This window comes from Protopterus annectens, chromosome 6.part0 (genome assembly GCF_019279795.1).
Source record: "Protopterus annectens isolate FY-2018-M chromosome 6.part0, PAN1.0, whole genome shotgun sequence".
Lineage (NCBI taxonomy): Eukaryota > Metazoa > Chordata > Ceratodontiformes > Protopteridae > Protopterus > Protopterus annectens.
The window spans coordinates 1,089,668,847-1,089,685,035 of NC_056737.1; the positions used below are offsets into that span (position 1 = coordinate 1,089,668,847).

The 16,189-nt window shown below is 41.2% G+C and overlaps 1 protein-coding gene across 1 annotated transcript in view; it reads right to left on the minus strand.

The window, feature by feature from the left end:
- RPS6KA5 (ribosomal protein S6 kinase A5) overlaps positions 1 to 16,189 on the minus strand; it is a 1,659,077-nt gene that overhangs the window by 1,347,285 nt on the left and 295,603 nt on the right. The window contains 1 exon segment of the mRNA XM_044073623.1: positions 10,020 to 10,181. Coding sequence (XP_043929558.1) covers positions 10,020 to 10,181 — 162 coding nt within the window.

Consider the following 16,189-nt stretch of genomic DNA (forward strand, 5'->3'; position numbering starts at 1 on the left):
TTGCAACATATTTCTTAGTGACAAAACCAGCAACGTTACCTCTAAGCAAACATGTAAAAAACTGTTATTGTAGTGCAGTGATAACAAGAAAGTGTAAAACACTTCAGTTGTAATATTATCATAAGCACAGAATGGAAAAATGACACCTACTTGGACTGTACAGTAATGGGACTAAGTAGCCACTTAATGGCTAAATGACACCTACCTTGGTCTACAGAGTAAAGGTACTAAGTAGCCAGTTAATGGCTGTCAGATACTCTTTTGTTAATGTACGCAGAATTTTCTGAAGTGCATCCATGGGCCATGGGCACACAGTTCCATTCTTTGCAGGTGCAACATCTTAAGTGTGCTGAAATGAATTCACATAATCACTGGATTGCTCATGAGGGAGGGAACTGTGGTACTAGATTTGCATTAAGGAACGTTTTTTTGCAAGGTTTTTATTGAAGTAACTCTTATTTTAAAATAATGATAGAAAAAGTACATACGGGTTTTTGAATCAAGGTGAAAGATAATATGTGCATGACAGGAATAGTTGCATCACGGTGGGCAAAGGTGTATTAGCATGTCAGGGCTGTGATATTACACTGCCAATGTACTTTGTATGAGTGGGCATTTTTGAATGCAGTACTGAACACTGCTATATATTACAGGTAGGGTCTGTCTCATACTGCAGGCAGAGAAAAGGATTAAGTGAGGCACTCCATCCAAGCAAGGCAGTACTTCCCTAGTCAGTCCATGCAGCGGCATCTACTACCTGAATCAGGGAAATTAACTTTGATGTCCTTGTAATAACAGCCTTTCTTTACAATAATTGACATTGGAGCATTAACCAATCCCCACAGTGGTTTCTGGGAACTAAAAAAGGAAAGGAAAGGTAAAAGCATAATTTAATAAGCATAATGAATACTGATATATGGTGTACATTTATACAGAGAAACACACAATGTACATAGCAACTATTTGGAAAACTGAAGCTAGTGGAATCAAACAGCGAGTCTGACACTGCATACTAATTTTGAAAATCTGAGTGTAACATGATACTTTGTGATTTAATATCTGTACTTAATTTTTTGATTGATTGTGGAGCTTTTCTATTCGGGCCACCACTGAAAATGGGCACTTCCTAGACCAGTAGGACCTTACCGATAAACAAATGTTAAATAAAACAAATACATTCCAGAAAATTCAGACAAGTCCTACAGTCATGTGACAAGTTACAGGGAGCAAGCAGAGATGACACTACAGTAAGAGGTAAATGGCCAAAGACCATACACTGCAAATGTCCTTCATTTTGCATAATGCTCAGTTTTATAATCATATTTTGGACATGTTCATCACAACTTTTAACAAGGTGGAGTATTGGTGATTTCAGTGTGAGATACATTTCTGCATTAATATGCATTTCTAAATAGTAATTTAAGATTAGAGAAAGTCCATTAAAAACATTGTTCTGTGTTTACAGCCTAGTTGTCAAAATTTCTTATGGATTTGGTTTGACAAGAAGTCCTGAGAATGGGAGTTGGAAGGTTTGCCAAACAGTGCATTTGCAATTACTGTGGAGCACGGATTAAATTTCAGTATAGGAGGAGGCTATGGTGCAGCAAAAATAACTGTCCCACTGTCACTAGGAAAAGCCTAGAACAAGGAAACAGTCCATGAGTACAGTCTCCTGCTGTGCACGGTCAATCACAGCAGTAAACATCTCAAATTACCTTTAGCAATTTGACAGCTAGGGAGGTGAAGAGTGAAGTGTGAGGGGAGATGAAATGAAGGACTACAATTCAAGCATCACAAAAGACTGCAAATCAGCCACTGTAAAAAGAAGAGTTAAAAAGCACTTTGAAAGTATGTTCTGTGGGATTATCACTGTCTGTGTTTTAAGTAGTCACCGAACCGCAAGAAAAAAGAAGTTATGTACTCACCATAACGTTCCATGTGAGTTGTTTATCTCACCTTTATTTTCACTGATGGGTTCAGAGCCGATCCCCGGCTTCGACACGGCCTATAGCAAAGCTCAAGGTTTACCAGTAGCTCGAGACCAAGCCCCTTATCCCATGATGCACTGCTGGAATTACCTCAGATCTTGTTTGCTGCGTGTATATATACCCCTGTAAGGGGAGCACTTCCCAAGAAGGAAGTAGTAGTACTGAACAACCAGGATGATACTAGCCTCTAGGTCAACTGTCAGCCAGGAGGGGGAGGGGGATGGAGGGAGGGACGTCAGAATAAATACGTGAGATAAACAACTCACATGGAACATTATGTGAAGTTGTTAAATCTCGCCGTTTATTCTCATTGATGGGTAGCGTCCCTAGCACCCACAATCCTGGGTGGCTCACGGGAGTACATTTTTCAGGACCGTGGAACCAAAAGAAAACCTGTCCCTGGAAGCCTTATCTGCTTTGTAATGAGTGATAAAGGTATGAGGCTTAGACCAAGTGGCTGCAACACAAATGTTGTCAAGGGGCAATTTAGCTTGAAAAGCAGAAGACGTAGAAACAGCTCTGGTTGAATGAGCCTTTGCTTTGTGTGGCAAAGGTATTGTTAGCATTTGCATGAAAAAATGAGATACAATCCGATAATCATTTTGAAAGGGTTGTCTTAGCCACTGGTCTACCTTTTCTGGCTTCTGAAAAGGATACGAAGAGTTGATCTGACTTTCTAATATCCTTAGTTCTATCAAGATAAAATCTGAGCTGTCTATGTACGTCAAGTTTGTGCAGCAGGTATTCCAATTTGTTGGAATGGTTGGAGAAAAAGACTGGCAACTCAATGACCTGATTGATATTGGACTCGGAAAAGACTTTAGGCAAAAAGGAGGGGTTTGTTCTGAGAGATACTCTATCAGCATGGGAAATCATGTAAGGAGGTCTGATAGATAATGCTTGAAGTTCTGACACTCTGCAGGCAGAAGTAATGGCCACTAGAAAAATAGTTTTCCAGGACAAAAATTTGAGACCACAAGATGATGCTGGTTCGAAGGGGGGAAGAATTATTTGAGACAGCATAAAATTCAAATTCCAGGGAGAATAAGGGATTTTGACTGGAGGTCTCATGTGAAAAACACCTTTAAGAAAAACCTTAGATAACATTTAACCCATCGAATCCAAGGTGGAAATTTGATATGGCAGCTAACTGAACCCGAACTGTGGCAGCTGCTACTCCTTCCTTAAAAAACTCTAAAATGGACAACAGAGGAGCTCGGAAAGGGTCAATTGTCGTTTACTGGCCCAAACTGAGAACCTTTTCCACTTACTGCAAATAGCTTTCTGGTGGATGGCTTAGGAGATGACAATAGAATTTGTCTTGTGTCATCTGAGAGTGAATGAAGCCTGGCTATTTGGGGAAGTGGATCAGTCAAGCAGTCAGCTTTACAGACTGCAATGAAGGATGAAGGTCCCCTGACAGGTGTGTTAGGAGGTCTGGAACTGGGTCCAGGATCCATGGATCCTCCAGCAGATGATGATGAAGGAAAGGGAACCAAATCTGTCGAGGCCAATGGGGGGCTATGAGGATAGCAGTCCTTCCCAGCGATTTTGCTTTCTGTAAAAACCTGGGTATCAAAGGAATAGGTGGGAATGCATATAGGAGACCCGGAGGCCAATCGTGTACAAGTGCGTCTCTCGGGGGATGTCCCGGAGGTGGTATTAGGGCAAAGTAGCTTCTGCATTTAGTATTGATGTGACTGGCAAAGAGGTCGCAGCAAGGCTGGCCCCATTTGCAGAAAATCTAATCCGCAATGTGTTCGTTGAGAGACCACTCATGAGGCAACAGGATTGCCCTGCTCAGCTTGTCCACTATCACATTGGACTTCCCTGGGATGTGCGTTGCTAACAGAAAAAGCTGGGATGACACAGCCCATTGCCATACCCTGAGGGCTTTTTGACAAAGGGGGTAAGACTTGGTTCCGCCCTGTTTGTTCAAGTACCAGACCTCTGACATGTTGTCTGTCTGAATTGCAATTGTCCCTAGAGGAAGAGAGTTCTGAAAGTACTGCAACGCCAGAAGTACTGATCTCAACTCCAGAACATTGATATGCAGATGTGACTCTTGATCCGTCCATGTGCCTTGGGCAGTCTTTCCCTGAAAATGCCCACCCACCCTATCAGGGAAGCGTCCATGGTCACAGTGGCTACTGGGGGGGGAAGGGAGCACAACGGGTCTTCCTATTGTGACGTGAAGAGACGTCAACCATCCACCGAAAGTCTCTCTTGCAAGAATTTGTGATGAAATCATATGGTTCATTGGTAACTTCTGGTAAGACCACTGAGCGAACGGGAGCCATTGAAGAATTCGCATATGCATCCTTGCAAGTGGAATGGATAGAATTGCTGCAGCCATCAAACCCAGTACCTTCAAAGACCTCTGCGGCTGTAGCTCTGTTCTTTGACACCAATGAGGTGACGTGTTGGCGAAGAAGTGAGACCCTTTCGACTGGAAGATGTAGAGTGGTGGTTGAGGTATCTAACTCTGCTCCTATACAGACGGTATGCTGCGATGGCAACAAGGCAGGCTTTTCGAAGTTGACTGTAATACCTAACTGGTGGCAGAGTGTCAGAGTAGATTGTGTTGCCTGAATCAACTGATGCCTGGTGGTAGTGGAGAGGAGCCAATCGTCTAGATATGGAAACACCTGGAATCCTAGACACCTCAGGTGAGCCGTGACCACTGCCATGCATTTGGTGAACACTCTGCGCACTGTAGTGAGACCAAAGGGCAGGGCTCGAAACTGGTAGTGATTGGCTCCCAGCTGGAAACTCATGTGATCTCTGGAGCGTCTGTCCATCTTTATGTGGTAGTGCACGTCCTTGAGATCGATGGAGAACATCCAATCGCTTTTCCCTAGAAAGGGAAGAATGGCCTGATGCGTGACCATTTGGAACTTCTCTTTTTTTTACAAATTGGTTGAGTCTGCTGAGGTCCAAAATAGGTCTCCAGTCCCCTGTTTTCTTTGGAACCAAAAAGAATCTTGAGTAAGTTCCAAATCCAACTTGGTCTGCTGGGACTGGCTGGATGACTCTTTTTATAGCAACTTGCGGACCTCTATGGTTGCTTGTTCCCTGAGACTGGGTGGAACAGCTGGGATTCTGTTTACAGGAGTGGGAGGGGAAGAGAACGGTATGAAATACCCTCTGGAAATGATGCTTTGTACCCAGGTATCGGACATTATGTTTAGCCAGGATTCTAGGTACAAAGATAAGCGACCCCCGACTTCCTCCAGAGCCAGACAGCCGGGTCTCCTTTCAGTAGCGCTGGTAGGGCTGACCAGAGAACTGGCTTCTGTCACCCTGCTGTTGCAGACCCCTCCTGCCATGCAGGGTGGTGTCTTCCATTATAACCCCCCTCCTCTGCCTCTAGAGGGGGTTTCTCCACTTATGTCCTGAAAGGCTGCCTGTGCTTTTCGGAACCACATTTTTCCGCCGTTAGGACCCTTGGGATAGGGCCAAAGTATGGGGTAGAAAAACGGACTCCAACGGCAGATAGAGTTTTGCCTTCCTGCTCACACCTGGTTAGAGTTTCCTTTACCTTGGGCCCAAACAAGGATGAGCCATCAAATGGGGTGTTGATAAAGGAAGACTTGAAAGGCTCCACAAAGGAAAAGAGACGCATCCAGGCTTGTCTACGCAGCGCAATGTCTGAACTAGCGGCTCTACTCGAACCATCAGCTGCATAAGATATGAGGCACATGGACGAGTTCACAATCGAGTTTAGGGTAGCAACCCCTGCAGATACCGTACCCTGGAGAGCATCTCCTAGCTCTTTCAGAAGATCTCTTTGTAGTCTTGTAAAATGGGTTAAATAGTTCAGTGATCGAAGGGAAAAGGTCGCTGAACTAAACATGCATTTCCCATATCTATCAATGATCCTAGAATCTCTGTTAGGAGGATGGATAGATGAGGACGTCTCAGACGTTTCCTTTTTGGTGGCTGCAGCCACCACCATGGCATCAATAGGCACTCCCTTAGTCAAAAAGGCTTTGTCCACTGAGGCCGAGATGACCTTATTTGGCTTCTGAGGGACAGGTTCCATGTCCTCCGGAGACTCCCACGCCTTACGAGAAATCAGCTCCATGAGCTCATCGTAAGGAGGAGACACCCAAGAAGTGGAAGGTTGAGACTCAAAAGCCTTCAAGAGCACTGACTCATCTTTAGTAGGGCTTCTGGACTGCCAACAGCTCCTCTGATTAAGGATCTCTAATATCGCCGCAAAGGAGATATCCTCAGAGGGGGATCGAGGGGACCCTTCTGACTCATCCAAGTCAGTGTCAGATGTCAAAGACTCCTGTGGGGAGTCCAACTGCCTCCTCTTGCACAGTCTCTTCCTGGGTACCTCCTCAGTGGGGGGATCTGGGGAGGTCTCAGAAGAGCAGGGGGTGCCCTGTGGGGCTACTTGAGGCTCAGGATTTCTACGCTTGGGTGGACCAGTAGAAGCAGGAGCAGACACAGGCGCTTGGAGGGGAGGAGGAAGCCAGTCCTGATGCTGATGATGTCTTTGGAGACAGGACTCTCCTCATGGCATCGAGCGCACCATGGCTCCAACGAGAAGGGGTAGATGGATCCAAAGGGAACGTCCGATCCTCCCGCACCGAGGCCATGTGCTCCGAGCCCTAAGTAGGAGCTGAGCTCACCCAAGCCAAAGCCCCGAGAGGAAGAGGCGGCACCGACAAATCGGTATGACTATCCTCCTCGGACCCAACAGGAGAGTCCCGGTCAGTGCCGAAGACGTCCGAGTAGATGGAACCGATAACACCGGTGCAGGTCTTGGCTCCACAGGCTCAACAACTATCAGGTCGGGCTCCTTCGGCTCTGCAAGTCCAGTACGGCCTGGAGTAGTAGTAGTCAAGTCTGGGTTAATGGTCTTCGGCTCCAACGAAGGCGTCTGAGCCGACAACAATTTAGCAAGGCCTGGTGCCCACAGAAACTTCTGCACTAGCCGGTCCATATCCATAGCTGAGAGGCTGACTGAAGACTTTGAGGAGTGCAACGAAGGTGTTGATTGGAGCAGAGGAGATGAGGGAATCTCAGAGACCGGCTCCAAAGCTGTGAGCTGGGTCCGAACAGAAGGGACACTCGTTCCGAGGACAGTGGAACCGATGACCCTACACCCTCCATTTTTTTAGTCTTTTTGGATGCATTCGAGTCACCTGAGGATTTGGAAGATTTTGAGGATCTACTAGCACCATCCTGGTCACCCAGTGCTTCGGAGAAAGGGTGCTGAAGTAAACCCCTGTCTACTAACTTTCTCCTTCTCTCCAAAAGTACCCTGGAGGAGAAGGAGTGACATATACTGCAAGAGTCTTGGAGGTGTTTAGCCCCCAGACAATAAACAAACTGAACATGCCCCGTCAGTGACAGACATTTTTTGAAGCCAGATTTTGGATGAGGCTTCTCTTTCTCATCAGACATTTCTATTATCAGACTAAACAATTTTAAAGAATTAAACAACACACTTAGAAATTATCTACCAAAGTACACCTAAGAAAGAGGTTAAATACAAGGCCAACTCTTAGGCCCAACACTATAGTGCCCTGTGCTGGCTTCTGTTTTTCTAATCTAAAACTAAGTCCAAGTCTAAAACTCTAGAGATTTTAAATATATTAAATATACATATACATATATATATATATATATATATATATATATATATATATATGTGTATACTATCCTATCAAGAAATCAAGAAAAAATGTTTTTAAACTTTCAAATAGAAGAATCTATCGATTAATAATGGTCTGAGCTATCTGGAACACCGAGATCTGTGCCATGGCAAACTAGATCTGAGGTAATTCCAGCAGTGCATCATGGGATAAGGGGCTTGGTCTCGAGTTACTGGCAAACCTTGAGCTTTGCTATAGGCCGTGTCGGAGCTGAGGATCGGCTCCGAACCCATCAGTGAGAATAAACGGCGAGATTTAACACCTTCACATTGTTAGTTAAAACTGACTGAAAGAAAGCTGTGTATGCATATAAAATCAATGCAGTGACAGCAGCTTTGGAACAAAGACGCCTGTGTAATCTAATGTTTTAAAGACAAACACTACATTGTGGGATACTTAAAAGAAGAGTAAAAAAATCTAAATAATTTGAAGATGCTTGACCCCATGGGGGTCAGACTCCGAAATTATGTATAAAAATATTTAAAGTGTAAATAGACCCAGAGTTGTGTTAAAATGTAGGAAACATCAAAACATGATGAAATAAACATATTGTTGAGTCTGTGAGTGCGGTTCTTCTTTAATTTATTCTTTCTATCAGAGAGCAAAATCCTTGCAGATGGAACAATCTGCTCAGAGATGCTCCACTTCCAAGCACAGATTACACAACACTCATGGGCGTCTTGGGTTGGAATAATATTTTCCTTATCCATTGCTAAGGGTAAAAATATCACACACGTGTTAAGTATAGATACAAAACTAGTGACCAGACAGATGAAATACAGCACAGTAAACATGTTAATGAAACTAACAGTAGGCAGTTAAAGAATTAAGCTCTAACTAGCTTTTAACTATTTATACTTGTGCATATATATATATATATATATGTATATATATATATATATATATATATATATATATATATATATATATATATATATATATATATATATATATATATATATATATATATATATGTTATAAAACATGTATACACATTTTTAAACAGAAGTAAAATGGCAAAGGTAGGAGCCAGCGTGACACCAAGGGAGGGAAAATTAAAAAGGCAGCTTCCTCACCAACAGAAGAAGGCACTAAGACAGCCAAATTATTTGAAAAGTTTTAAAAGATAAAATTAAGAAACTTATTTTAGCAAAAATGAAGAGGAGGACCACTTAGTTTTGCCGAGGCAGAAATGCATATCTGAAAGTTACAGCAGCAAACAAGATTTAGGGTGTCGTGTCTCCACAAAGAAGGGCATTACGGAAAAAAATATAAAGGGCTCAAGGCTGGAGCACTATTTTTGCCAGCTCAGATTAAACAAGCAGCTTGAGGGCCACCAGTTGTACTGGATGGATGGAATGAATAGCATAAGGAACATAGGCCAGGAAAAGAAAGGGAGGGAGAGGGAACTGTGGAAGGAACGTTTAATAAGAAGGCAGAGAACAAAGGAGTGAAGAAGTGTATGGCCTGTTCACCACTGAAAGAAGACAGATTAAAACAAAGAGGGAGGGTATACACCTTGAAGATTTTAATGATCAGCAGCAAAATAGGTGGAAGAGGTAAGTGGATAAGAATATGTGAAAAATGGAGAGTCAGGCTCAAGTGATTAGGAACAGCATAACACAAAGGAGGCAGCACACATCAGTAACTGGGCAAAACATGAATTAACAAGTGAGATGGAGGAAGCAAATCTGGAAAGACCATTGTATGCTCTAAGTAAGACAAAATGGTAACTAATGGCAACTGACTAATTTCTTCCAGCTTGTCTAAGTATGAACAAAACAATAAGAAGGGCAGGGGCAAAATACCTTGAGGAATGCTTTGGTAACTGATGAAAGAAAGAAGAAAGCAGAAGAAAAGAGGGTTACAAATAGCTGGTGGTTGTGAAGGGCAGTTTCAAATGGTAACATAGTAGACAAAGTTAATAACTAGTAGACATAAATTTGCAATGACTGGACACGTAGCAAGAATTGAGTTGCTAAAGGTCTTGCACTGACGGCTCCTTGGACGATATTCTAAGACTTAATTAGCCAGAGGAAATGGCAGAAGAGGAATGAGAAACTATTTCACTGGCCAATGACTAAACAAATTTAAATACATATGGAGTGCAATTCCTGGGCAACTGCTAACACAGGGATGTTAGAATGCTGATGATGTTGGGTCTGTCTTAGGAATTAATGTTCCGACCTAGAATTATACTCATTACTCATAATACTGAAGGAAGGGAAAGGGAAAGGGAATGGGAAGGAAATCAGGCAGGGAAAAAGAAGGAAAAGAAAGCCAAATGTACACAGAAAATGAAAATTAACAAAAAGAAAAAAATCCAATTTTCAAGACTTCATTTGCAGTTTAAATGTACCTGAAATATTCTCTCCGAATTCTGAGGCAAGGCGGCAGGAGAATAAGTTGGATCCATTTCAGTAAACTCCTCTGCAAAATTACTAACATCCAATTCATCTCGGATTATTGGTTTAAAAGGAGCTTTCAGCTTTTTGGCAGCCAAGGCATCCCAGTTTACTTTCTTCAGAAAACAAGAGAGATACAGTATTTGTCATAATTACAATTCCTCCTATGTTCATTTTTATTAAATTAACACCAAAACTGATTATTTTAATAACACGTTTGTATTGAACTACTTTTAGGCTAGTCTTTCAGTACAGATGGCGTGCACGTATTATGTAATACTGCACTTATTCCTTTAAGATTACATTGCACTAGGTCTACATACATGCCCAGTGCAAGCTACAAAAAAAACTGGATTAAAAAAAAAAAAAAAAAGACTCTTCTTGGCTATTCTATCCAAGATTGTAGTGAGAAAGTAAGATCTTGTTATTTTAAAATAAGTTCACAGCTAGTACCATATAAAATTCTTCTGACATTACTTACACACACAAAATACTAATTATACAATGCCTACTCTAAAACGTGCACGCTGATTGGCCAGCCCAACCAGCGTGCCCGTTGTAAATCCCTCAATATACTAACGGAAAAAGGTCCGTCGCCGGACTTTTCCGTTAGTATACATTCTCGCTATGTTAAAAGAGTTTAACATAGCGACACAGATTAAAAAACAACGGAGATCTCCGTTGCTTTTTAAAGCTGTCTCGCTATGTTAAACTCCTTTAACATAGCGACAATAGTAAAGCAACGGAGATCTTGCGATCTCCGTTGCTTTAAACCTGTTCGCTATGTTAAATGAGTTTAACATAGCGAGACAGCTTTAAAATAAGCAACGGAGATCTCCGTTGCTTATTTTAGCTGTCTCGCCATGCTAAACCCATTTAACATAGCGAGATAAAAGCAACGGAGATCTTGCGTTCTCCGTTGCTTTTGCCCACAGCTCTGATGTACTGCGTAGGCATGCGCAGTACATCAGAACTGCCACGGAACACCAGACAGCTGCGGAAGGGCAGCAAAGAGGCATTATACAATGCCATTATTTAAGAAAAGTGATTATTTCTTTTCTTAAATAATGTCATTATAACAATAACCACTTCTGGTGGTAATGCTGATTTACCCACGGTTGTCTTTGTTTGGTCCTCGGCCGCCTCGGGACCAAACCACACCAACCGTGGGTAAATCCAGCATTACCCACACCCAGGCGTGGGTTATTGCTATAATAATGCATTCAGGACACTGACTTCTTGAAGTTGGTTTAAGGAAATGCTTTCACCTCCCAAAAATATTCTGAAAAATTCCATAGCAATCCAACTATCTCTGAGACATTGAATATCTTGTGGCATAAAACAGGGTACTGCTCTGAAATATTAAAAAACAATTTTCAAAGGAATGTAACAATGATTAGTGGAACAGAAAATTAAGGAATAGATGACCATGTTAAAGTTGTTTCCCTAAGTCAAGTGCCAATGAAGTTGCTCTACTTACTTATTTATATAGGAACTCACCCCTGTGATTCACTTTTTTTAAATATTTTCCTTCCCCCATGGTTGTATAGCCATACGGTTGTAATATATAAATAAGGGGATACAAGAAATGCCTATTTTAGTTTTTCATCAGCTTAAAACTTTAGCTGATAGTGTTCCTCCAGCTGCAGATTCAACCAGTAGTTATGCAGGGACAAAGCTCAAATGGCTTAGTGGTAAACTGCTGTTCTAATGGTGTACAGGGTCCTGGATTCAAGACCTGCAAGGGCTGATTATTTGGGCTGGTAGGTTGGCAGAATGGTTAAGGTGTTTACCTTACAGACACAAGGTGCAGGGTTTGATTCTCACATGGGGTAATTGGCTAGGCTTAAAATGTCCCACAAGGGCAGTTAGCTTAGTACTAATCTATGAACCTATGACACACAGTACCAGTGTGTAAAGTACTCTCAGATAAAAGCAAATGTCATCTAAACAGTATTAATTGTGATTACTCACTTTTGAAGCAAGGTGGCACTGACCATTTTTCTTTAGCAGCAATATCTCCCTGTATAAGCCAGCAACCTCCTTCAAGATAGTTTTCATTACAACATGAGCCGGCACAAGCTTTTTACATACTACAGTGCGTTAAGTTCTTCTGAGTGAGAAACTTCCATTGATAACTGTCTTCAGTGTTTTCATGTAGATCTGTTAACTTATAAACACCTAGCCTGAGTGGAATTTCATGCCTCCTGACATTTGCAGACTTTATAGCTATACAGCATTTCCTTGAACTAAATTCTTGAAAGTGTGGTCTTGCAACCTACCTGTAAACAAATGTATATACATATCACAAGAAATGAAAAAGTTACTAAGAAAGCTAAAATACTACAGTTCAAGCAAACACTCTTCTTGACAACAGGCACATGTCCACCAAATATAACCGATTTAATATTGAACAAGGAATTATCCGATCTGTACTATCATAATTAGGCAATCTATAAATGCCGCTCGAATCATAGCTGATAGACTTAAATTATCAAAGTGACTTTTGTTCACGCAAATGTGATCTTCAATTTGCCGTACATCAGTTTCATAGATGCCTGCATATTTATGGCTTGACAGTGCAATGAAAAAGTATTTGCCCCCTTCTTGATTTCTTATTTCTTTGCATGTTTGTCACACTTAAATGTCTCAGATAACAAACAAATTTAAACATTAGACATAGATAACCCAAGTAAACACAACATGCAGTTTTTAAGTGATTTTATTTATTAAGGGAAAAAAATATCCAAATCTACATGGTCCTATGTGAAAAAGTAATTGCTCCCTTGTTAAATCATTAAGTAACTGTGGTTAATCACATTTTTGGGAAAGCTGAGTTCAATTTCACTAGCCACACCCAGACCTGATTGCTGCCAGACCTGTTGAATCAAGAGATCAGTTAAATAGAACCTGTCAGACAAAGTGAAATAGGCCAAAAGATTTCAAAAAGGAAGACATGCCACGAGCTAAAGAAATTCCGGAACAGATGAGAAAGTAATTGACATCTATTAGTCTGGAAAAGGTTACAAAGCCATTTCTAAACCTTTGGGACTCCAGCGAACCACAGTGAGAGCCATTATCCACAAATGGAGAAAACATGAAACAGTGGTAAAGCTTCCCAGTTGTGGCTGGCCTACAAAAATTACTCCAAGAGCGCAGCGACAACACATCCAAGAGGTCACAAAAGAAACCAGAACAACATCTAGAGAACTGCAGGCCTCACTTGCCTCAGTTAAGGTCAGTGTTCATGACTCAACCATAAGAAAGAGACTGGGCAAAAATTGCATGCATGGCAGAGTTCCAAAGCGAAAACCACTGCTGACCAAAAAGAACATAAAGGCGTGTCTCACTTTTGCCAAAACACATCTTGATGATCCCCAAGACTTTTGGGAAAATATTCTGTGGACTGACTAAACAAAAGTTGAACTTTTTGGGAGGTGTACATCCAGTTACATCTGGCGTAAAAGTAACAGCATTTCAGAAAAAGAACATCATGCCAACAGACAAACATGCTGGTGGTAGTGTGATGGTCTGGGGCTGCTTTGCTGTTTCTGGACTTGGACGACTTGCTGTGATTGATGGAACCATGAATTCTGCTCTCTACCAAAAAATCCTGAAGGAGAATGTCCGGCCCATCAGTTTGTGACCTCAAGCTGAAGCGCACTTGGGTTCTGCAGCAGGACAATGATCAAAAACACACCAGCAAGTCCACCTCTGAATGGCTTAAAAAAAAAAACAAATGAAGGTTTTGGAGTGGCCTAGTCAAAGTCCGGACTTGAATCCAATTGAGATGCTGTGGCATGATCTTAGAAAGGCAGTTCTTGTTGGAAACCATCCAACATGGCAGAATTAAAACAATTCTACAAAGAAGAATGGGCCAAAATTCCTCAACAGTGATGTAAAAGACTCATTGCCAGTTATTGGAAATGCCTGACTGCAGTTGTTGCTGCGAAGGGTGGCACAACCAGTTATTAGGTTTAGGGGGCAATTTCTTTTTCACATAGGGCCATGTAGGTTTGGATAATTTTTTTTCCTTAATAAATAAAATAATAATTTTGTGTTTACTTGGGTTATCTTTGTCTAAAATTTATATTTGTCTGATGATCTGAAGCATTTAAGTGCGACAAACATGCAAAAAAATAAGAAATCAGGAAGGGGGCAAATACTTTTCCATTGCACTCTATGTATATTTGTGTTTTTAATGGACAAATAAAAGTAAACATCTTGCAAAGGAGTGCTAGTCAGACACTATCAGTGTAAAGTTTTTCCAGCACAGTGTATATGCCTTTCATTTATACCATGGAGTACTACAAACACCCTCTGATTCGAGTTATTGATGCAATTAGTAACATATGGCAAATACCATATTTTCATAATGAAAAGCCTTTTCTTTGGTAGTGAGTACCTCATTTGTCTGAGGAGCCATTCCTCAACCTCTGTGGTGACTGGGCATGTGAAATGTTGTTCCACATTGTACTCTGGTGGGTGACGCCCAATATATTTGCATATTTTAATAAGGAAGTATACATATCTGAAAATTCATAGTAAGTAGACAGGAAGTATCAGTGACAACTTATGCAGCATTATGCATGCTTTCATTTGATAGCATGAAGTGCCATATATACTCTACCTGGGTCAAGTTATTAACAGAAATGCTAATATGGTTTATGTTCATAATTAAGCATTAAAAAATCACTCTTCATTAATTACTGGCCACCCCCTTTGGATCATCAGGCATTTCTACCCAGTGGCATTTTCATCCTTCCTCTCACACACTAACACACCTAACCTCTTTTTCACACCTTATTCCAACACTTTGTCAGTCTCATTACTCCCTTCACACTCGTTCAAATCCAGTCCAACTTACTTTACCTTCTATCTCACCAATGGTTTCTCTCACTAATACTCTCTGCCCTTCTAATTTCTACACCTCACGTTATTATTACTTCACATTAAAAAATAAATAAATTTTTCATTGACAACAACATTTATACTATTTTTGTTCTATTGTTTAAGGCATGCTACTAACACTGATGTCATTTAAGATAAATTGTTCTTCTAAACAGTGAAGTATACTTTATTTACGTATTTATTTTTATGCCTACTACCCAGGTCCCCTCTGAAAATGGGCAATGCCAGTATGGCTATCCCAGTCAACTAAATTTAAGTAATAAATCATGGATACTTACAAAGGATCTATCTCCACTAAACAAGACAGCTGTAGATAGTGTCTGCCTCCTCAATAACAGAGGGAGTAGTACCTGAAATGTTATAAGGCAGAACAATAGCACCACTGAGCGTGGGGTCCATAAGTGAGATGACCCAACGCTTCTTTTCCCTGAAAAGTGCCTAGAGAGAAGGTATAATAACCACAGGTCAATTCTCGGAGGACTCATTGCACTTCCTCATCTCAGAAAGAAGGGAATCTTTGAACTTAAAACATGGCTGCAAACTGAATAACAGCTTAACTTCTGTTTCCCAGTGTAAAAACAGAACTCAGAAAAGAGAGCACGTGAGTTTGCCTTTTAGGGTAAATTTCAGTTACTGGCTAGTAAATGTACTGCCTGGATGCCAGCAAAGAAGAAACATAGAGAACATGAAAGAAAATCAATCACAAAAGGTGGGGAAAAACACGGTCTGATAAGAATCCTGCAGCTGTTCAGCAAAAAGCAGTTCAAGCTCCCATTCTGGTGTAAGACACAACTTCCAATAATCTAGAGGAAAAAAGTCAAATGTTATCAGCATTGATTAATATAACCTAAACACTGAAGGAGTATATCTATATCAACTCAAATAACAAAAGACTGGAAAAAGCTTTAAACAGATATTCACAGGAGCTGATAAAACTACAAAAGTCAGAGGCCAAAATGAAGAAAAGGCTGGCTGAGGGCTGAGTATGATACTACTCAAGAAGGGATGTTTCAAAAGTGAAAGAATCAGAGGACAGAGCATGCATAGAAAACATGAGATTTTCTGCTATACCAGAGAAACTGGAAGGAAAGTACAGTTGTGTATACTTACCATAAATGTAGATGTTCAAGAGTATTCACAGTTGCAGTCATCACACTTGGGTTATCCCCGCCAAGGGTAGCCCTCAGTCGGCCCGAATACCAGAGGCTTAGTA